This window comes from Wolffia australiana, chromosome 7 (assembly GCF_029677425.1).
Source record: "Wolffia australiana isolate 7733 chromosome 7, ASM2967742v1".
Classification (NCBI taxonomy): Eukaryota; Viridiplantae; Streptophyta; class Magnoliopsida; order Alismatales; family Araceae; genus Wolffia; species Wolffia australiana.
In genome coordinates this window covers 15,132,977-15,157,178 of record NC_135841.1, presented here as the reverse complement: position 1 = coordinate 15,157,178, position 24,202 = coordinate 15,132,977, and the positions used below count along the sequence as shown (strand labels likewise).

Here is a 24,202-nt window from a genome sequence, read left to right as displayed (position 1 = left end):
TCATCGGCCGTCGTTCCCTCCCTTCTTCCTCTCTCTCTCTCCCTCTCTTCCTCTCCCTCTTTCTCCCCCCCCCCTCCTTCTCCACGGTCTGCTCGCCCGGCGTCCAGCGCCAGGGCTGCCCGCACCTAGCGCCCTAGCGAGGTCGTCCACACTAGGACCACCAGCGCAGGCCGCCAAAGCGGCCACCCGCGCAAGCAACCGGGCGGCGCCTGCACTAGGCCGCCCCGCAGGCCCCCAGCCCGGCCGGCCGTGCAGGCAGCCACCCGGCTTCCCGGGCCAGGCTTGCCTGCATAGGCCGCCTATCCGGCCGCCCAAGCAGGCGCCAGCGCCGCCCGCACGTAGGCAGCCAGCCAACCGCCCGCGCCACCCGCGCAGGCAGCCACCCGGCTGTCCGCACCAGGCCTGTCCGCGCACGCCTCCTATCCGGTCGCCCGCGCAGGCGCCAACGCCGCTCGCGCAAGCAACCGGCCGACCGCCCTCCCCAGGCCACCCCGTAGGCCGCCAGCCTGACCGCCCGCGCAGGCAGCCACCCGGCCGCTAGCGCGAGGCTTGGCTGTGCAGGCCACCTAATTGGCCTCTTGCGCAAGCGCCAGCGCCGCCCGCACACAGGCAGCCAAACGCCCGCGCCTGGGTTGCCCAACGCTGGCCATCTGCGCAGACTCCAACGCTGCCCACGCAAGCAGCCAGTCGGCCACCCACACCGACAATGCCCGAACAGGCCGCCACCGGCCGCCCGCACGGTTAGCAACGCTGCCCGTCAGTCTATATCCACTGCTGGTCAGCTAGGGCCATTCAACGCCCAGAACACCAAGAAAAATATTCCAAGCAGGGCCACGCAACGCCCGGATCGCTGAGCCAAGTTACGACCAGAATTCCCCGCAACCTCAACACGCACTCCGGTGCCGAGGTAAGCCTGAACTCTTTGGTGTCGTGTGTTCTTCGTCCAGTATCCCATGAGAATTCTTCCACCGCTGTCGGATTTGTTTTGAACTTCTTGGAATTTTCCTTGACTAGTGGATTAGGTCTTTTTCTCGTGAGTTTTCCCGCGAGTATGAATTCGAGGTATTGGGTTTGGTGCTTAGGCATTGTCGTGGTGGTTGAAGTCAGTAATCCCGCCCTCGACAAGGAAATAGGCTGCACCACTATTATTTCACCTGATTTAAATTTTTGAAGCCGATCGTGTGGATTTGTGGTCTGATTTATCCCTCCCTTCCTACACCTAGCTAGCATCCAGAGTCTATCATCATCCATCCCGGTCCTCAGTCGTCTGCAACCCATTCCCTAGTTGCCCTGCATCACTTGTATTACAAGAGCAAGCAAATGAAGGAGTGATGTTCAGATCAAGGCATGTCAAGAAAAAGCACCACTCGACCCTTTCCACACTTGAAGATGAGGTTAGTTCAATCATCGTCTATTTCTGATTCATGTTTGGATCATTTTTCCTAGGTTATCATTGCTGATAGCCATTTTTTTCATCATCCTGCCTTGTCCACCAATCTCCATCACTCAATGAAACACATCTGCCTCGTCTCCATTGCCATCATCAACCATTATTTAACTTCACTTGCACATTGTTTGTCGTTGTTCACCCAGTCAGTTGTGCCCATCCCAAGACTATCCATTGTCAGACCGCTCTCCCAAAGCATCAGTCAAGTTATTTTAATTAGAATCATAAGTATTTCCAATTATAAATTACCAAAGTTACTTTATGAAATTCGAAAATAGAATGTTAACTAGGATTAATATTTTTCTCTCCTACCTAGAATTATTTTGAATTACTTTTTCACTATTTTGGTTTCATTAAATTGGATTCAATTCCTAAAATATATAAAAAAAAATCTTAAAATTTTAAGTTAAAATTCAGTTATTCTCTATGGATTTGATTATATCTTGCCCTATGCTTGCAAGGAAAATTATAAATACTTTTGCATAAAGTGTAAGACTGAAAAAATTCTAAAACTAATTTTTGGTTCATCAACTAGCGTAGATGCTACGGAACTTTATTGGATCATAAATTGTGTCAGAAAATTTATTTTAATGCTCATAATTAAAATTATTTTTGCCTAAATGGCTTGTGATATGATAGATAACAGCCATGAGCTTGATGTTTGGCTCAAGAACTTATATCCTTGGGAATGATGCTTGTGTTCAAACATCATTAGATGTCAGTGGTAGATTACCAAATGTGAAATGTTTACCCTGATATGGTTCATTTTTACTAGTCTTCAATGAGATATGAACAATAAAAGTAGTGTGAATAAATAGAACATAAGGCCAAGTGACAAAATGCGATGGATACATTTCATGAGTATAATGCATCTATTAAAGGTTCACATGATCAACATTTAATATGTGATAATGTACTAAATATGAATTAGTTAATGGAATAAGAGATTTCATGTGCTTGTGGAATAGTTCTCAAATTAATAGAAGCATTAACTTCATCATTCAATCTCTCACTAACTCAAATCCATTGTCCCTTGTTAATCTTGACATGGAAAAAATTCAGGTCACTTGGCTTGAAGTATTTAACATGTTAATTCCTATCAAGGGGAAAATTTTGAAGGTGTTCTATATAATTAAGAAAAGCAAGAGGATGAATCATATAAGGATAGCTCTCTGGAAAAGAATATAGGTGAATGTTTTCACTATGGTCGAAAAAAGTCATTAGAAGAGCAACTAGAATTAGTGCCTCGTTGATATAGCTCAAACCATGTAGAATCATGGAAATGTTTGACTTGAATATAAGTGGCTGAAAGTGGAGATAAGACAATAAAAATTTGAGTTTGTAAAAAATGTCACGATGACCATTGTATGGGAAGTGAACCACATAATTACCATGGGAGATCCATTATATTTATAAAATTATTATTATTTTCCTAACATAATTAAAAAACATAAATTCAATTTTTAACAGACTTGAATATTTCATAAATATTATCAAAAACTATTATTATTTTTATAAAATTCATTAATTAATTTCATTGACATGTTTAGTGAAGCTACTGTATCTATTAGGTTTTCCTTAACAATATTGCCAAGTTGATGTTTATCCTAATAAAAAATTATAAATAAGGCACACCTTCATAGAATTGGAAAAGGAATACGAACCAAGTTTAAAAAAAAATCAAACTTAGGTGCATTTTATTTTGAATCATATGCAACCTATTAATCATTCCTTGTGAGTAAAGTACCCAGTTCTCCATTTTTTGGAAATGGAGAATGTGTCAATGACACATTTGAACTAGTACATTTTTATATATGCAGCACCATACCCATACAAACAACAAGGCACTTCTTAATTCATTGCTTTTACAAATTAATTTGATCGATTCAAAGGATTCTACTCAATGAACTACCAAAATTTAATGTATTAAATCACTTCAAAGTTTTTATGAATGAATTATATTGTAAAGGTTGTGAAATTTTTTTGATCAGATCAAGAATACCATAATATATGATTCAAATAGTTTATAAAGGCCAAATACTTTATTAACCTTGTTGAACCTTACACATAAACCTTTGATAAATGATATTTCAAAATAGGAAGAATTTCACTAAATGTGGCATGGTGATACAGGATGAGCTACTCAAGATTCCAAATGTTCTTTGTGATATATTCCCACTTTGTAACTCTTTATATACACTCAACATCTTACCAATCGAAGCAATAAATTGCAATCCCATATGAGTCATGGAAATCAAGGAAATAAAATTTCACTATGTTAAATTGTGGAAAGCTTTGCACATGAGAAGAGGCATGACTTTCAAGAATGAACATGAATATCACATAACCTAAAAAATTTAGGACAGAAGTTGGGATTTTAATTCTACAACCATAAGGAAAAAATGGTCTACTTCAAAAAGGATTGTCTTTTTAGTGGACATTTATCTTTTATGAGAAGATAATGGGAGTAGAGTAGTCTTAAAACTAATTATAGAAACAACAGCATTAAGAGTTCATTGGATGAGGATTCACAATTCTTTAACTTCTTCATATAGACATATAAATAAGTATAAGCTTGGGAGATTTAACTATGCAATTTCATCAACATGTAACTAATAATCATTTCAAGCAAATGCTGAGATACCCTATCTCAAGGATGGAAATCGTTTGACTTATGAAGATATAGATTATAGATTTCATTACATGTACCAAACATAATTTAGAACATGGTAACCCCTACTAACAGTAGTGCCCCAATCATATGTTAGTTGATCTTTAAAGAAAGATTGATGTTTAAGAATAAGTTGATACATCTGAGGAAAGATTGGTGGTGAAAGATAATAATACAGTATGACAAAAAAACTTATCACAACTTTCCATTGCACCACACCATGGTTATGAAATCTAAGAAATGGATGTCAAAACTACTTTTTTCAATTGAAACCATTTGAAAGGACTGTAGTATCATAGTAGAAATAGTTATACATCCTGATGCATATTGAGTGAATCATAAGACAAATAAAACTCCATATCTCTTTTATGTGCACTGAAATAATTACTTATCTATTATTACTATGAAATAGTATTCTATTGGAGTCCTTTAATACATAATATAACTAAGTGAATTAAGATGAGATCATACTATAGGGATCACTAGTCTTTGAACATATTTTATAAATATGTATACTAAAGAACAATCGAGGTGGACTTCAAAATATCCTAACTTAATCGCATTGTCTAATTACATTCATATGATGATCATGTATCAATGTGTGAAGACACTAATAATAGATAGTGGGTTTATCTTTATAAAAACAAATTCATTTAAATTATCTGTATGAATTACCAAATGGTATAATAACTAAACGTTCATCAGCTTGACTCATGTCTCAATTGTGTAAGAGGTTCTTAGACTTCAGGCCCAAGACACCTTGTGGGTGGATGGATGTGTTTTAACCTATGAGTCACCAAATGTGACATTCAAATCATTCCTTATTCAAATAATGAAAGAAGTATAGAACCATAATTATGTGACAAAGATGGAATCATCCATCCTTGGTTATATAAAATATTTACTCTTGTAAGAAGATTTAGTTAAAACCCTAGAACGATAATGTAGGGATCAAAGAATGTTCTCTCAGATAATGCTTGTCACACATCAATACTAACTAGATTAATGTTAGGACTTGAGAAGTATTTTGTTCCTAATTACCGGCCAACCATTTGTTACCATTATATTAAAAGGATAGTGACCAATCACAAGTTTTTCATAATGATGGGCACATGCAATCATTGAAAGATGACATAATGGCATCACAAATATTGATGCCATAATGCCCAGAAAGGGGAGAATAAAATATTGTTCCATTTATTCCACAAACGGTGAAACGTTGTGACACACTCAGGTGTCTATATTTTATTCTCTCCAGATGAATTATCATGTCGACATGGCACCACCAAATGAATTATTATGATTTTTAATTATTATATGCTTATATTCTTATAATGAATGAGACACGTGGCAAAATGACACGTCAAAAATTTAAACTGTGTTGACATGGTGCCGGATGATACGTCACCATGTCACACTCTTTTAATCATTAAATCATAGTTCTATTTTGTCTTTTTTCTATACAGGTACACATGGCGCGTTATGGGTCGCAAATAGAGAGTGACATATTAAATTTGCCCCAATGATTGGGGAATTTTGGAGACATTAAGTAACAAAACCCTAGATGCAAAGTAAAGGAGGTGGCCAGATGAGGAGAAAGAATTACTTAATTTAAATTAAGATCCAAGCTTCATCCAACTTTAGGATTTGATATTTAACAATCCAGAAGGTCAATCAAACTGAAATCTTAAGGGCATATTGGTCTTTATCTCCTTTTATCCATTCATAGAATTGGATGTATAAGATGATCCCCTGATGTTTATAAAGAAAACTTTGAACTCATTTCGTACCTTGTCTGCTGATTGAAAGAGACTGAGGTTTTGAATATACGTCAAGTGTTCCTTGGTTTATTGAGTGCTAAGAGGGGGAAAACAAATAAGAGGGGAGGGTTGTCTACATCAGCAAATTGAAGTGGTACAGGAAGAATGTAAGGACCTAGGGTAAGTTATCCCATGTTACATTGGGTAGATTTACATCTCTCTCTTTCTCTTCACATTATCTGTCAATATCATCACCAATTCTTGTTCCATCATCTCCATCTCACATCACCATATCATCTTCACTCAATCGTAAACCCTAATTTAAGCATTTATTGAATTATTTTCGCTCTATTCATCTTCTCATTCTATCATCACTTCTTCCATATTAATCTCTTATTTTCACGCACTCCATTCATTTTCTCCAACTTCTACTCTTAATAATCATTCCATCTTGCTCTTATTAGAGAGTAACTATAATATTCTCATATTGCCATCTCCCCCATTTCATTATCATTTAAAATTTTATGCAAAGTTCCTCTAACCTCTCAGTGATCTTCATCTAAAAGGAAAGTGAATCCCTGAACGCTGGTCCCAATGGAGAGGACCCATAATCATCACTAGCTAGGTATATTTTTGTGAGTATTGGTTTTTATTCATTGCTGAAACTCAGAAGAAACAATTTCATAATTCAACCCTAATTTATCAATGATGTAGTTGGCATATACAGTCATTAGCTAGAGTAGTACATGGGCCTATAAGGTCACACATATTATCTAATGAATATCAAAGAATATCTTAGAGAAAACGAGTGTTATGAAATCAAGGGACTCCCAAAAGTTATGCCCATTATAGTATTTCTCCGTGTTCGCCTAGTCCTCTCCTTGGGTCTCATCCAATCATAATCCAAATGCCATGGCGAGAAGATCATCCAAGAGCTATGGTAGTGGTTATCAAGATCAAGGTATGGAGGTTCAACATTTTAAGGGCCAGATGGATATATCTAGGACTTGTACATTTTTTTCAGATCATGATTATTCAATTGAGGAACCAAAAGGATTTTGGATTTGGATCAGCAATTTTGTTTTTAGTTTTTAAGGACGCATCAAAGTATGTTTTAATTTTTATGCTGCTTGAATCAGCTTCAGATCACTGATCTCGGCCATGAATTACAACATTTTCTTGGTGTACCCTATCTTTTTTCACCTTTACTATAGGCTTTAACGTAGGAGGTAAATCTTTTACCTTTCTTATTTTGATTTCTGCATTCATGCACTCATGCTAATTAAACTATCACCATTTGTGCCACTAAAATACATAATACTACTCCCAACAAGTGCTAGGTATTGAGAATTAATAAGAGTTTAAGATGGGAGTTTACCTGACTTACGGACATGTTAACCAGTTTAATTTATTTTCTTATCATATTCTTGGCTAGATGGTAGTTCTAGATCTTCTTCCTCTCCTAACCCATATTCAGCCTCTCAACTCCATCCTTTCCTATTGAAGTGCTTCTCCACAAACTCAGTTTTCAATTGGATCATGTACTGCTGATTTTTATTCTAATCCATTCATTTAACTGGTTTGGAGTGACCCACAAGCTTTGGGGGTTTTAGTAAATGAAAGGTCATTTTGAAGGTGTTTCTGTCTCATATGTTCTATTGCTAGCCACCATAGTTTTACTTACGAACTCTAGGAGGCGTGGGTTTCACCAGCTCTTCCAAATGCATCGATATGATTACTTGCCAGACATACATAATCGGAAAGTTCAACACTAGAGGATAAGTAGAATAGAATGTTTGATGACATGAAAGTTTTGGTGGTGGAAGGTTGTACTTGGGAATCCTGCAAAAAATAATAGATGTTCAGTCAGATCTTCCCCATCCTTCCCTATTTTTTCAAAGTCTGTATTAACCTTATTCTTCATGAATTATGTCTTTGGTGCATTCCCACCAATCAAAGCCCCATGCAATAGGGATTGTATTCCTTTTATTATTTGATAATCACTACTGGTAGGAACAATTTTCCTTATTTTTAAGCATTTTATATATAAATACATTTTCTTCTATGTAAAATTACATGTTTAAAATAGTTTTCATGACTTAGATATAAATGATTTATTAAAGAATTTTTTAACCCTTATTTGTCCCACACTAATTTCGTTTAATTTGTTTGAATGATGACCAATTGTGGCTTCCGCTAATCATTGCCAATTGATGAGATAAGTGTTTTATTCTCAAGGTTGACGCGGACCAAAAAGTAAAAAGCCAGTATTTAATTTGTAATAAATGTGCCGCTCAAAGAGAGAGAAAAAATTAATGAAATAATCCTCAAGAAAATTCAAAATTGATGGCTTGGCGACGTGGCTGAATCAGATTGGCAACGAGAAAATTTTAAAAAGGAAAATGCATCATGCTATCATTAGCTATTTGGTTTATTACTTCTGATGAAAATGACATGTCTTAGCGTGCCATTTAACGAAAGAGAAAATGTATTGATGTGGTGCACAAAAACGCATCACCACAACGTGTTGTCTTTTTTCTTTGACTTTTCAAGCGCAGGGACACGTGTCACCCCCCTAGCCGTTATTTTGGAATAACATGTCAAATCTGTGCCAATTCAATGGTGGAGTGTTGGAAATAAAAGGGACGTGGAAGCCTAAAAGTGAAGTGGCAGAAGCATTGATGAAGCGAGAAAATTATTTAGAATTGAATCAACAGCCAGGAATTCCCCAACATCTAGGCTTGATATCTAACTATGCAGAAGGTTATAAGATTTGAAAATTTTAAAGTAGCTTCATCATTCTATCCTTCAATATGATTGGATCATTAAACTGAGCTCCTGATTTTTTTTAAAAACATATTTGAACTCACTCCTCCAATACATGCTGATTGAAAGAGGGTGAGGTTTTAAAAATCCATGAAGGGTTCTTGGAGTCCTGAGTTCTTCGAGGAGCTCAATAGTGAAGCGGGAAGGGCAATCTTCATCAGGAAAATCCCTCAATTCTGGTGATACATAGGAGTCCAAGTTTATTCTCTTGCCTTACATTGATCCAGCTTCAAAAAATTCACTTAGATGGATTGATATCCATTTCATCTTTTCAATCTCAATTCACTATCATCCATCATCATCATATACCTCACATCCTCCTTATCATATCCCCTCTTTTATTCTAATCTAAAATATGAAAACCTAAGCCATCCATTTGATCTCCTTCTTATCCATATCACCTTCACTTATCCATATTTCACATCATCATATACATCCATCTATCTACTCTCTCCTCATTTTCATTTGAATTTTTGATGTCTTCCTCTTATTTTTTCATCTCATCCTTGTCACCTAGACATCATCACCATCGTATCTCACCGTTTTCACCTCATCACTACCTCCTATATCCTATTTTATCCATATCTCCTCTCATTCTTATGTAATTTCCATTGAAACAGTATTAAATTCCTAATCTTTGTTTGTTGTGGATATGATCCGTACACATCCACTGTCTAGTATATTTGCGTATCGGTTTATAAAGTTCATTGATTAAACTCGAATCCCACATGGCATTTTAGTCCCTAAAGTTGATTTATCATATCCCAGTTTAACATGGAGCATTATTACGATGCTCATTAGATATATTGCAAGAAAATCTTATCCGTTCGGGGTATTGTAATTGGTACCATTATCATTACCCACTTAATGATAACGGTACCCACCTAACGTTATTTGTTAATTTTATCCTTTCAGCGTCAGAAACCGTTTACTATTATCTATATCTGAATTTGATAATGGCCGCCTCTTGAAATTTCAGATAACCAAAAAAGATAGTTGCATCCTGCTAATGCAGTTTTGTTTTTTCCTCAAGCATTTCCCAAACTCCTCTCTACTCTATTCTACTTGATACTTTCAATGTCTGCTTTGGATCAATAGATCTATTGTCCCCATCCACATGTGCGAAGAAATTAATGGGTCCTCGTAGGTATAGTTTCCTATCATCCCGAACGTGGACGATGGATGGTTCGGGATGAATTTTGTCCCGTCCGACGTCTGGAGTCAGTTCAGGGACGAAGGATGGGATGGTTTTTTCGTTCGACGGTTCAAAAACCAACCTTTCCAGTCCTCCCAGGACGATTTTTCTTCTCGTTCGAGAAAACAACCGTCTCGTCCCTTGTCCCAGAAGAAAAAAACCACTTATATTTTTATTAATTAATAACTCTTTCTTTTGAAACAACAAGGTACACCCGCCTTAGTTGTTTCTTCCTTTTCAAAGGAAGAACAAGGCTGACAGCATTCGCAGCCACCCTATTCCACCCCCTCCAGTGCTACCAGCCTACAACGGGAATTCCTCGTCGATGGCCTTTGTTTCCCTGACGGCCTTCGTGCGTGTCCTCATCGGTGGAGATAGCTTCACCGACAGATGCCTCGAAGTCGGTCGAGGTATGTTCATTACGATATGGTGAAATGTGCATTTCTATCTTTCTTGATCTCTCACTCTTTTCTTCGCTTATTCTCCATTCCTTCCCATCTCTCAATAATGTTTTTATTTTTCTATCTACCACTGTGAATTTTCTCAATCATTGCTTCATTCACTCGCCATCTCTCTCTATATCTCTCTCATGCCATAGTATTGGTTTTATACTAGAAAATAGTTCCATTCATCATGATCTGCATGCTCCAACGCTTCTTCATCTTGCTTAATGTGGGAGTCATATTTGTACACAAATTGGTAGGTCGGAAGGTAATTCACGTCATCTGTTTGCTTCAAAATTTCAAGAGGAGAGAATGATCTTTCCTTGGTCATAATCTTGAATGTTCAGTCACCGGCCACTCTCTCATTTTCACATCTCTATCCATGTCTCAAAATGTTTTGTTCTTTCATTCTCACTCTCTCATTTTCGCATCCTTTCCCTATCTCTATATTTGATCCATTACCATTCTCTTACTCTGCATCGAGATACAGAGTAAGAGAATGTATGTCTTTCCGATATCAATTTCCGATCTGTCTTTTTTATCTTAATTTCAATGACATTTTGTTGGCCCGTTGATAAATATCAGAATGTCTTGCTTTGTCAGCCCCTATCTCCATGAATCTCTCATTCCTGCTCACGCATTATCTGTCTCTCACCGTCTCCTTTTTTTCTAACTCTTCCTCCTCCATCTGTGTACTTCTGCTTCATTCTCTCCCCCCCACCTCTAACTCTTCTCTTTCATTCTCATTCATCAGAATAAGGCAGATTCAATATCTTGATCGATGCTTATTTGATTCTCTAATCTTTCTCAATCTCTCATCCTCTCATTATCTCACTCTTTGTTTCTCTTATTCTCTCAATCTCTCTTTTTCTCGTTATCTCACACTGTCTCTCTCCAAGTCTCAAAATCTTTTGCTTCATTGTCTTGCATCACAACGTGTCGCTAATGAGTTTTTCCCACAGAAACACATTTGGAGAGTTACAAATTTGGAGCATTACATTTATACAACGATTCTCTTGCAATGAAAACATTTTACGGATTTAACTTTCTGCAGATATGTCGTTGTTCGGGTGTCGGTATGGACTGCCTAAAACCTCGAGAGATGACAAGGCCATTTCAACACCGCCATTCTACACCACGGTGAAGATGATTTCGAGCGAGCTGGATGGACGGCTGAGTGAACTCTACATCATTATTCTGTATCAGATTCCGAACGAACACTGCCTATGTTGTCATTCACCTTTGATGTGATGGATGAACAACACATCTAGCCCTACTCTGACAAACAATTTTTAAATCTGCGTACGTGTGCTTTCCTTTTAAGTCCTATGCACATTTCAAAGGGTCGACGAAAGAAATATCTGTAATTTCCCAATACAACATACCTAACCATTTAAATTGATTTATTTAAGTATGGAATACCCCATTTAAACTGATAATGGCTTCTTCAAAAACTATTTCTAAAGTTGGCAAAGCTAGGTATTAAATAATGAAATTTCCACATTTCTCTGGAATTTAATTGCATTTTTTGGATATTTAACCAACGGATAAATTGGATACAAAGATCTTATTTTACTCTAATTACCTGTTGAATTATTCATTTCATGTAATTAATTTAAACATGAAAGTACTATAATAAGATTATAAGGGCATGCATAAAAAATAAATTATATTCTTAAATAATAAGGGATTAAATATTGACTTTTCCACATTGTCTTGGAAATCCATAGACTTTTTTGGCAATTTAATCGAGGAATTACTTAATATAATTATCTGATTTTTCCCTAATTATCTCTTACAATATTTTTTCACGCAATCCATCTGAGCTTCAAATTACTATACTAAAATGATAATGGCATGTCTACAAAAAAGATTTTAGTGTTATTTAATGTGGGGACTGATTAATTAGATTTGGATATTTATCTAGAAATCTATTTGATTTTTTGGAATTTAATTTGATGAAAATTTCAATAATTAAATCTCAAAAGGACACAATTGTAATAAAAATAGTGCTATAATGCTGGGGATTAAATAATGAAATTTCCATATTTTTCTGGAATTTCATTGCATTTTTGGGAATTTAATCAAAAGATAAAAGGGATATGAAAAATCTTATTTTACCCTAATTATCTGGTAAATTATTCATTTCACGCAACTAATTTAAGCATGAAAATACTATAATAAGATGATACTGGCATGTATAAAAATAAATTATATTTTTAATTAATGAGGGATTAAATATTGACTTTTCCACGTTTTCTTGGAAATCCATAGAATTTTCTGGCAATTTAATCAAGGAATTAATTAATTCAATTTGTTTTTCGTCCAGTATTCCTGCGTTCATCATTCAAGACCTCCGGAAGGATGGGTTTTTCATCCGACGGGACGAAAACTGTCCTGTCTGGTAGTCCCTGGGACGAATTTTCGTCCCAGATTTCGTCCATACCCTTGGACGGGACGATTTTTTGTCCTTGGACAAAATAGTCGTCCCGTCCGCATCCCTGCACTATACTCGTAGGCGCCTAAAGCTATGAAAGATGGTCAGAAAAAGGTCTTTATGAGGTGCGACTTAGGGAGACAAAGATGAATATAAGACCTCGAATGTGAATGTTTCGTGAACGTACATCTTCTTCCCCATTTTTTTAATAAGATTTTTTGTTCTTCATTCGCTTTTGATGCATCCATACATTACTCCCATATAAAAGTTCCACGAGCAGCGACATCGTCAACACGCCGCACCAGATAAAAGAAACATCGACCACGAAACTTGGAGAACCTATTCTCCCTCTCCTGAAGCCTATTTCAAGCAAGTGGCACTACCGATGGAGAGTAGTACCCTCGCATCAAGAAATTCTTGATCATCAAACTTGCAGCGAGAACCCGCGTCGAGAGCCTCCTTCACGTCGACGGGGTTCAAGAAGGTCGGTGACCAAGCGGGCGTTCCGTCCTCGTACGCATTGTGAGTGAGGCGCCGGAGGCCTGTTCCGTCGATGTTGGCGACGAAGATCTCGCCGTAGGGGAGAACGGAGTTTGGCGTGGAGATAACCTCCGCGGAGACGCCGGCGTAGTCAGTGCCGAAGACGATACGCCGGGAGTCGGGACTGAACGAGGCGTGGTTCACCCTCCCCCCATGCCCGCTCTGCGCCACCTTTCTCAGCCCCGTCCCGTTGGGATGTATCATGAAGAGGGTGAAGTTTGCCGTACCGGGGTTTTCCCTGTTGGACGAGAAGGCTATCCACTCGCCGTCCGGCGACCAGGTGCACATCGTGTCGTTCCAGAGGCCGCTGGTCAGCTGTCGTAGGCTCTTGCTTTCCCCCTCCTCCGCGTCCATAATGTAAAGATTATTGTGCCCCGACCGGCCGGAACGGTACACCACCCATTTCCCGTCCGGCGAGGGCGAAGGGAACGCGTTGTTTCCCTCTCCGTTGGTCAGCTTCTTGATGGCTGGGGATAGAGTGCCGTCCCCCCCTTGTACCAGGGAGATGGCAACCACGTCGACCTTGGTGTTAGGCGAAGAAAAGTCCGGGCCTTGGCTGCTGTAAATGACGTCCTTCTTCGGGTGCCACGCCGTGGGGAAGAAGTTGCCGGTGGAGATTTGCCGCTTTCCCGAGCCGTCAGCGTTCATTACAAACAAGCCCGGCAGCTCGACGAAGGCGATTCGGCGGCCGTCGGGGGAGAAGGAAGGGAAGTGCCCGTCGATCCTGAACAAAGAGATGTCCTCCAGAGGGCTCTGCATACTCTCCAGGGCCAGAGCGGCTCCATTTCCTCGCCCGCCTCGGCAGCGGTGGTACCCGATTCGAGACGAATCCGGGGAGACGAAGGGGTTGAAGTGGTGCGCCAGAGGTGAGACTCGTCTTGTAATCTCGACGAACTCGCCGCTGGCAAGGTCAAGAAGCTCGATATGGCGGTAATCGGAGGTGGGTCTTCGAGTGGCCATTACAAGGAAGCCTTTTCCCGTGGCAGGAGTGAAGGCGTGGAAACCGGGCGGAGTGACACGGTCGACGCTGGCGACTGAGAAGTCCCCGTTGAGGGTCACCCTGAAAATACTCCACCAGCCGTCGTCGCTCTTGCGGTGGAAGTAGAGGGTGGAGTCGTCGCCCCAGCACGGCCACCCGCCATGATCATCCACGATTGTACGCTCGGAACCGTCCACCGTCCTGAAGACGACGATGCTGGTACGAAGCTCGCCGCTCTCCCCCGTGTAGCTCCCGTCAGGAGAGGACGCCACAGCCGTCCACTTGCCGGAGGGTGACACGGACGGGCTTAAATCCACGACGCCGCGTGGCGTTAGCCGCTTGGTCTCGCCAGAGGCAACGTGGGTGGAGTAAATAGCCGCCCAGCTCTTCCGCGGCACCCCAGAATCCTCGTGCGTGGAAACGTAGATTAAATGCTCACCGGAGACGCAGGGCCTGTCTCTCTGAGAAAAACGAGCCTCGGCCTCCGCTCGAAGGAGCGCGACGCTGCGTCTATTCTTAACCTCGAGGGACGACCTTCTGTTTCCTCCGCCATTGATATCGACGGATTCGTGGAGGTTAAGGTAGATATTGGAAGTACCGTTTCGCTCGCTGACATAGATCAGGGCTTGCAATGACCCTTCAGCGAGCTCCGAGGCAGGGAGATAGGACAGAAGCGCGGAGTCCTCTCCGGGAAAGAAGCCGTTGTAGTTGATAGACTGCCCGTCGGTGAGCAGCACCTCGTCTCCGCTGTAGTCGCTTCTTAAGGAGGGCGACGGTGAGTGCAGGGTGAAGATGTCGAACTCGTATCGACTCCGCCCTACCGTGGAAAAGACTATGCTGGTCTTTCCTCCGTCGCCCAAGGCTGCGGAAGCAACTCCTAAGAGCAGGAGGGAGAGTAAGAAGAAGATCGCTGGAGAGGAGCCCATCCTCTTCCTTCCTCTACTTCTCTGTCGCGTTTTGATCGCTTCCTCGCCGAGCGTCAGGTTACACTTGTCACGGAGAGGGAAAGGTTGAGCCCCACTTATAGATAACGTCCAACATGGACTCCCACAGTGGGTAGGTGAACGCAGCGGCGATAAATTATGACAGCGAGCATGCCTCGTTGGCATCTCCTCCAACCACATGAAAAGTAGCAGCTCTGGATCAACGCACTTAGAGCAGATCTCACTAGGGATGTTCCCTTCCTGCAGTACTTCGCACCGCGCATCATCAACCAATGAAGAAATATTTGCATCAATAACCATAGATATACATCATTCATATTGCTATGGTTGCACATATGTGTAGAAACCGGGCCAGTCACATAACTGTAATGGGTGGTTTTGAAACTGATATGCCCATGAAGACCTATAAAAGAATAGTTGTGGTCCCTGGATTATGTAAAGACATGAGACCCTCCAGTCTCCATTTGCAGAAGAGGATTCAGTCTCCCCTACATTGGTCCAGAAGATCCAAACACTCCAGGCCATCCAACAAGATGGACTCCAGTACGCCTCCATTGACGAATTTTCAATCAATTGCTATCAGAGCATTCGTTGATAGAATTCACTCCGAGTTAATCCCAGTGTCTTATGTTTTTGTCAAACATTGACATTGGAAAATGTCTTTTGGATGCTTGTTTTTTTTCGTCAACCGCATGCTGTTTAAACGTTCAGAAAATCAACTGTTATTGGTTTTTCATGTTCTGGAAATGCTTGGGTATGAAATAATTTATTACATTTTTTTACGCACGCCATAAAGGTGGCATTCCGTCCGGAATGGCCATGGCGACGGCACCGACGTAAGGCCGGCGGCAGCAGGACGGGGGCGAAAGTCCACCGCCGAGTTGCATGAGAGGGCGACGGTTTTTTCAAGCTTCCCCCGAAAAGAAGAAGAAATTAGAAAGAAAAAGGTGGTGAACGGTCATTTTAAGTGACCGTTCACCCAGATCAAATTGACCAACCGTTGGGGCGAGCTAGGGATTGCCCAACCGATATCTGTCCGATATCCGATATGGGACAACCGATATCCGATATCCGGGAAAAAACGGGACGGTGCAGGATATCGGATATCGGATATTGGTCAATATCCGTCTCTAAGGGGGTATCGGATATCGGGGGGGAGGGGTGAGGAAGAATAGGATATCGGATACCGGATATCGGTTTTCGATATCCGGATATCGGTATCCGGTACCGACCGATAAAAATAATCTACATTTGATATTCTACCTGTTAGTATTAAACGCATTGTATCGTTTTTTATTTTTATTCAATGTCCATTAATATATAGAGTGCAAACTTTTTTTTTCCTTCCATATGGGATAACAGGATTCAAAGTTTATGTAAACTCTGAATCCCGTTATCCCATATGGAAGATATTCGAAATTTTTTTTGTATATATTAAATGAGGTCGATGATTTATTAATGTTAAAATAATATCTATATCAATTATCGCTATATTATAAGAGCGTTATATATATACATTAATTTATTAATTAACGAGTACGCCGTCCAATAAATAGAGACAAAGATTTCTATTTCCTTCCATATGGGATAAAGGGATTCCGAGTTTAACACAAAACCCGAACCCTATATCCCATATGGAAGAAATTAAAAACCCGCGACTGTATATAAGAAATGAGATGTATGACCAAATAGAAAGCTCTCTTGGTCCACCCGTGTCCACGTTATCTATGCGAAATGCAACATAATAAATAAATTAAATTATTTTTATTATAATTCGATGCGGATATCGGTTTTCGATATCCGGATCTGATATCCAATATCGTCATCTGCCCCGTTGAGACGGAGACGGATGCCGACATCGAGACGGATATTGGTATCGGATATCAGCACTGTAGCAACCAATATCCGATACCGATATCTGATACCGATATCGAAAAAAATGGATACCGGAAAATGCCTTTCCGTTATCCGATACAGCATCCGTCCTGATACCGGCAGCCGGTACCGGTATCGAGACGAACAAAGTCAAGGGCGAGCGATGGCTTAAAGTGATCGCCACTAAATTATTTTAACAAAAAAGGAAAAGGAAAGGGGCAGTCACTTTAAGGAACCGCTCACCCAGGTCAAATTGAGCAAAGGGATGGGGTGAGCGGTCGCTTAAAGTCATCCCCCAAAATCTGATTTTAAAAGAGGCCCAATAGGCCAGTTTTGTTTTTAAAAAAGGAATATGGGTTGTATTTTCATGCTTTTGAGAGCCCAATATTGTGAAATGCCAGTATGACTGCCCATTTAAGTCCAAAACTTGGACTATCGAATGTCCCATTGACGAATTGGGAAAGATTATAAATGGGTAGCTCAATATGCATAAATCATGATATTCTCATCAATTTTAATTCTTCATTATGAAAAGGAACCAATTTTGATTCTGAATTCAATTTAATCATGCAATTTCTATTTGCATTATCTGATTGATGAATTGGACATGTTGGAATTGGTGAAAGAGAATTATTGTGTGCGTGATACCCATTTTGATGTATATATTCTACTTAAAGATTATAATGTGCCCTATATTCATGCGGAAACATATTGGCCCAAAGGAAAATAGGTGTTCGGCCAAATCGAGTGCACATAGGGATCATCAAACATCATCCGTCACGTCACACGTCACCGTGATAGACATGTGATGGATGACGTGACGGTGACGGTGATGAATTGGATGAGGCGTGACGGTGACGGTGATGAATTGGATGAGGCGTGACGGTGACGGTGATGAATTGGATGAGGCATGACGGTGATGTGATGGTGACGGGGTAGTCCGAACGCGTGATGTGATGAATGGTCCGTCACAGCCTTCCCCAACAGCCTCTGAGTAACACATTCAAAATTTCAAAGACATCAAATCGACATCAAAACAACGCGTAACACATCAAATCAACATCAAAACGACGAACTACAAACACTCCTAGTTTGAATTCATATTAAACACATGAACATCACGTCACCGTTTGTAACGTGTCGTCATCGGTCCCGTCACGTCATGGGCGTCACGTCCCGGGCGTGCCGTTCCCTAAGTGCAGATATGGTTGATTAAAATGGTGGTATTGGTCTGGCATTTACTCATGTAAGTAGACTTTTAATTGAGATGTTGAATTGACAATATCTGATCATGAAAATGTGTCTATTTATAATAGTAAGACGCATATGTGTTGTTATTTATGCGAATACTTGTTGGCCCAAAGGAAAATGAGTATCTGGCCAAATAACACTCACATTAGTAATGGTAAATTTGACAATTAGTAGGTTATAATGACGCCATTGAATCGACCCAAAGGAAGAATCTTTGAATGCCATTTTATTGTTCAAATTTGACTATTGCGCGAAGAGGATCACTTAACAGTCAATATATCATCCAAAGATGAGTAGTGATGTTGTACTAGATCTCTTGAGATGGGGAATACCATTGTTTTTTAATTATGCCTTAATTGTTTATTCTTATTATGTGAGTATTTTTAATTCTTTGTTTAGGCTCAAATATTTGCACGAATGTAAATTCCATTCTGATGGTCAATGGCTCTAATTTTAAGAAATGGAAGGAATTTGTGACACTTTATCTTGGTTCAATGGACCTCGACTATGCATTAAGGAATGAAAAACCAAAGGGCATCAGAAACTCTTCCTCGATTTGGGAAAAGGATGTCTATGGTAAATGGGAAAGATCAAATTGTATGAGTTTTATGGTCCTAAAGTGCACCATTCCTGAATCTTTGAGGGATACAATAGCTGAAGTGGCAACTGAAGCTAAAGTTCTTCTTCAAGAGCTTGAAAAAGGTATTACAAAAGTGATAGAGCTGAGATTAGTACCCTTACAAATCTCCTAACTACCATGAGGTATAAAGATAGAATGTGCTAAATATCTATTGGCGCAAGAAGAAAGGTACACATTTTTCTCTTATTTGTTCATAAGTCAACCTTGCTTCAGTTCCAAGAGACACATGGTGGGTAGCTTCTAGTGCTACTACTCACATAAGTGTATCAATGCAGGGCTGCCTCAACCATCACAAGCCGAATGAAGAACGATTCATCTATCAAGGTGATTGAGAAGATAGTGGGAGCAAAAGTAGTCTCGGATGGAATTCCAAATCCATAAATATCATAACCTCATTGGATGAGGATTTAGTCCTAAACTTGTTCAGAAGTATACCGAAGAGGTTCATATGTTTGGTAGAAGTGACTAGATAACTTGATCGTAATGTTGGACGTCATGATTTTGAGTTATTGTCCAAATACTCTATCTAAGAAATGGTGATCTCTAACATATGAAGAGGTTATTCTAACTTTTGGAATGAGCGAGAACATTTAGATTCTGGAATTTGGTCCACACATCTCAACCAAGTTTTGAACTCGGTCGACACTCTAAAGGATATGGTATCCATTATGACTAAGTAATCTTTTGATAAAGATTAGGTGCTGATGGAAAAATTGAAATTGTTCAAAGTAAAAGTTCATGGAGTAAGGGTTCCCACTAGCTGCCATGATACAGTCCACTAGAATTGTTCTTTCCATAGATGTACACTATGATTATGGAATCAAGAAATGGATGAAGTTGTATATGATACAACCTAAATTTATACATCCGAGTGTGCAATCTGCCAGAATCCAATTATGGATTGAAGCAGAAATTCTGAAGTTAGAATATGAGTTTTGATAGAGTGATCAAATCTCGTGTCTTCATTGAGAATGAAGAACGAGCTATGCAAGTATACATGAAGACCAGTGGGAGCACAAATACAATCATAATTATCATATTATTTATGTAGAGTACTTTCTATTCATTGAGAATGATGTAGGAATGTTATACTCGATAAAAGAATCACTATCAAATACCTTCTTTATGAAATGATTTTGGAGAAGTAACCTATGTATTGAGAATACCAATCTATAGAGATAGGTCAATAAGGTCACTACTCTCCAAATCCATAAATATAGATATCATCACCAAAGGAGTTTTGGGATGGGGAACTCTGAGAGAGGTTCATTGTGTCATGATAATGAGATTAATCATGCACATCATTCTATGTGCAATGCCTAAAGTGCCCTAAGCTCTAATAGTTATGAGCACTAAAACAACATGATATGTTTTCTGGATGTTGAGGTTTTTGTGTTTTAATGTACACTAAATTACATTAATATCATGAATTTATAATTAAGAAACTAATTTATAATTAGAGCTTAAAATATTTTAAGATTATGTTTTTTAAATGTGTTAAAACTATAAAATAAACTAGAATAATCATAAAGTACTTGGGAGAATGAAAAATGTTTTTTAAAATTTCTGAAAATAGTATTAAAGTATTAAAATGTTATTTTAATACTTTAAAATATTTTAAAAAGTCATTTCATATTTAACGTATGTTGAAATTATTTTCAGAAGACTTAGAAATATTTTTAAATACTTTAAAAATATTATAAATATTTTTATGAATTTTTTAAACAATTAAAAGTATTTTAAATAGTGCAAACTTGACTTCTAAATAAATTTCTGGCATTTTAGTTCATTTAAGAAGGGCCCAATAAGGCCTAAATGGGCGGAGCCCATTAGCCTTAGTGGCGGACCCGATGGGCAGATTTAACCAGTTAAATCCGAGGTCGGGTCCGCTACTAAAGATTGAATTAAATATATATATATATATATATATATGGGGAGAACGAGATTTGAACCCAAGACCTCCGCCTCAGTAATGAAGCGATTTACCACTGCGCCAGAAGTCATCTCTTAGTGTTGAAATAAATTATTTATATATAATGTACTTTGGACCCGAAAAATCGAATTCAGAAATTTGATTTATTCCAAAGGTCGGGTCCGACGGTTGAGTTTCCAAAATCATTTCTTATTTCTAAAAATCGTATTTTTTCCGACTTTTGAAATTCCTATATTAAACCTAACTACTTTAAATAGCATTAATTACTATAATTAATTTTTCAATTAAGGAAACTTTCTATAAAACTTTGAAAAATCATAAAAAATTAATTACAGCTCCTTTTGAGCTCGATTTTTTTTTGAAATTCTCAAAAAATTACAATCTACCCCTCTACCCCTATAAATACCCCTTCAGAGCAAGGGTTGAGGTATCCCTTTTGAAAAACATCTCTCTTGTGCTACTCTTGAAGAAGAAAGTGCTGCTTCTTGTGAAGTTTCTCCCCTGCAATCAGTGTGGCTGTGCTTCTCCATTGATAAGGGAAGTTTTTAATTTTCATCATTCATTTATTTACTGAATAGGCTGATAGTTTCCTCCACATTCATTGAGTTAGTGGTGATTTTTATGAGATTTTGTGAAGGATAGTGAAGGGATTGATATTATTTTTGAAAGTGATTAAGAGGAATTGATTTGTTGATCTTGAAAGTACTTATGAAACAGGTTTTCAGAATTTATCTTGATATTACATTTGAATCTTAGTTTGTTTGATCATTCATACATCATTGAGAGCGGTTATTGACCTTTGATCAATCACGGGGAGCGGTATATCGTTTCTTCCACTAATATGAACAGGTGACGAAGATCAAGAAGGCAGGGAGGTAACGTTGGTGGCACCAAGGACGTGACGGTGACGAGGGAAGTGGACCTACGAGGAAGAGTTCGTGACGGTCTACCCGAAGGCGGTTCGGGGTTGAAGTCCAAAGAACGTGAGGTGCCATCGGAAGACTCCTCTACAGAAGCAACTCTGTAAGTTGGGTTAGGGTACCTTACAAGGGAGGATCCTTAGTAAGATTATCCTGAGTCCTAATTTGGACTCGAAGGGGGGCCTTGGATTGACTCGATCACTAAGCGGATCGAGGAACCAAGTAAATCTAAGTGTTCGAGAGAAAGAAGGTGAGTGTCAAATCAAGGAATTTTAAAAACTAACTAGGTAAAAAAAAAGAAGATAAGCTAATTCACCCCCCCTCTTAGCTTCCAACACACATCATTCTATGTGCAATGCCTAAAGTGCCCTAAGCTCTAATAGCTATGAGCACTAAAACAACATGATATGTTTTCTGGATGTCTTGAGAAGACAAAAGGAAATGTTAAGTTTATGGAGAAGATGGGTTGAAACTCAAGGGCTACATAAAATTGAGTTTCAATGAGATTCAATTGATAGAAAGTATACATTTGAAGTTATACTTTATTGTATGAAAGTATAGCCTATTGAAAAGTTTCCAAGTAGGTCAACTTAAAATTTGATGACGAGAGTGGAGTACATTATTGTAGTTGATGTTCCACAAGGAGTGATCAAAATGTTCATCACTAACCCAGCATTTTTATTTGATCATAAACCCTATTCCATTGTTGTGTGACACTAATGGTGCTATTGCACAAGTGAAAAAGTCAAGGTCTCATCTGAAGTTGGAGAACTTCTTAAGACACTTCACTTGATTAGGAAGATCATCTTTGGTAGGAGATTACATAATGAAAGTGTTCCATTGACTGACATTATAGCAGATCCATAGACGGAGCCATTAGCTCAATGTATTTTGGGTATCACTCATATACAAAGGGTTTGTGCACTAAGAGTGATTGGCTTTTGTCCAAGTAAGAGATTGATGGAAATATATGTGGCCGGCAAGCCAATCACACATTCTACATCTCGTTCCATGTTCATTAATAGAACATATTCATTATAGTGCACGTGTGATGCTTATAATGAAGTCTATGAATACATGATCGAACTTAGTGAATTATGATGATATCATAGTACGGAGACCACTAGTCATAAAGCATGTGTTCTAAACATTCTTTTTCGAAGGATAAGTGAGAAGGACATCAAAGTATCCTTCTAGAATAGCACTATCTAGCCTCACTCATATGATGAGTGTGGCCGGTCCCCTAGCCATTAGTGTGGAGACACTAAGGTTAGATAGTGAGTGCTCTTTAGTGGAAAGAGTTCACTGAATTGATCCGCACGAATCCCTAAATGGTATTATACCAAACTGTCAATCAGGTTGATTCACGTCACGGTTGTGTAAGTGGTCCTTAGACCTGAGACACCAAAGACGTTTTGTGGATGGACGATGGTACTTTGACTATGTCCAACGAGTCTCTATCATTATATTCTAAACGGTCTTAGTTCGGGTACATCAAGAAGTTCACGAAGACGATTGAGTGGTCAAGATGGGATTGTCCACCCTCGGTATAAGAGGTGACAGCTCAAGGAAGACGATGCAATGAAGTCCTTGGAAAAGTTAATGAAATATCAGAGAAGAGTTCTCCGATGATTTCCAAATACATCAGTACTAACTCGGATGACCGATTAGGGTTTGACAGTTGACCATTCCCTAAGTCGTCCAAGGAGCGTCAAGTGGATGAGGGATTATACATACATGGTAACCGATGACGAACAGCTTCCATGAGTGAGTCAATACACACTTCTTTGTATCTTCTAGGACACGAGGTGTAGCTTGGCACCCCACGTGTCGGAGTCTCGACCTATCGATTGGGTTAAATCGATCTGACATTAATTAATCTATATGATGATATAGTTAATTAATTTGGAAGGCCAATAAAGGTTATTGGGCCGCTGGAGTCGTTAACTAGACTGATACATGGGCCTAGAGGGTCACACGCAAATGGTCTTTTGGACGTTGGAAGATATACTTAAGTTTTGGGGGTTTTTATGAAAAATACCCACTTAGTATAAATAGGGGAATGCCCTGAACGAAATTCACCCAGGCCAGAATTTTTCAGGGGCCTTTCCCCTTCTTCTCCACTCTCCCCACACCCCCTCTCCATCCCTGATGTGATCGGGACGACGTAACGATGTCGACGGAGAAATAACGGGGCTCGTTAACGAGAAGGATGATATCCGACGTGCCGAGGACCGCGTGGATACGTCTAGAGGCTGCACACTTGAGCAGCTCGACTCGTCTCGCTTTGGGATCGAAGAAATCACGAATCAGATTCGTGCAAAGGTACTTCGTTTTAATG

General features: G+C 39.4%; 1 protein-coding gene and 1 long non-coding RNA gene across 2 annotated transcripts; one reads left to right on the top strand and one right to left on the bottom strand.

Moving 5' to 3' along the window:
* Positions 1-9,898: 9,898 nt before the first annotated feature.
* LOC144705882 (uncharacterized) lies at positions 9,899-11,671 on the top strand. The gene is made up of 2 exons (XR_013582128.1): positions 9,899-10,309; positions 11,397-11,671. It is a non-coding gene; the product is annotated as an uncharacterized LOC144705882 (long non-coding RNA).
* A 1,247-nt stretch (positions 11,672-12,918) lies between these two features.
* On the bottom strand, positions 12,919-15,278 carry LOC144705279 (uncharacterized). Its single transcript, XM_078577878.1, has one exon. It carries the CDS (start codon positions 15,222-15,224, stop codon positions 13,140-13,142), a length of 2,085 nt encoding a protein of 694 aa, XP_078434004.1. The 5' UTR covers positions 15,225-15,278; the 3' UTR covers positions 12,919-13,139.
* Between the last annotated feature and the right edge of the window lie 8,924 nt (positions 15,279-24,202).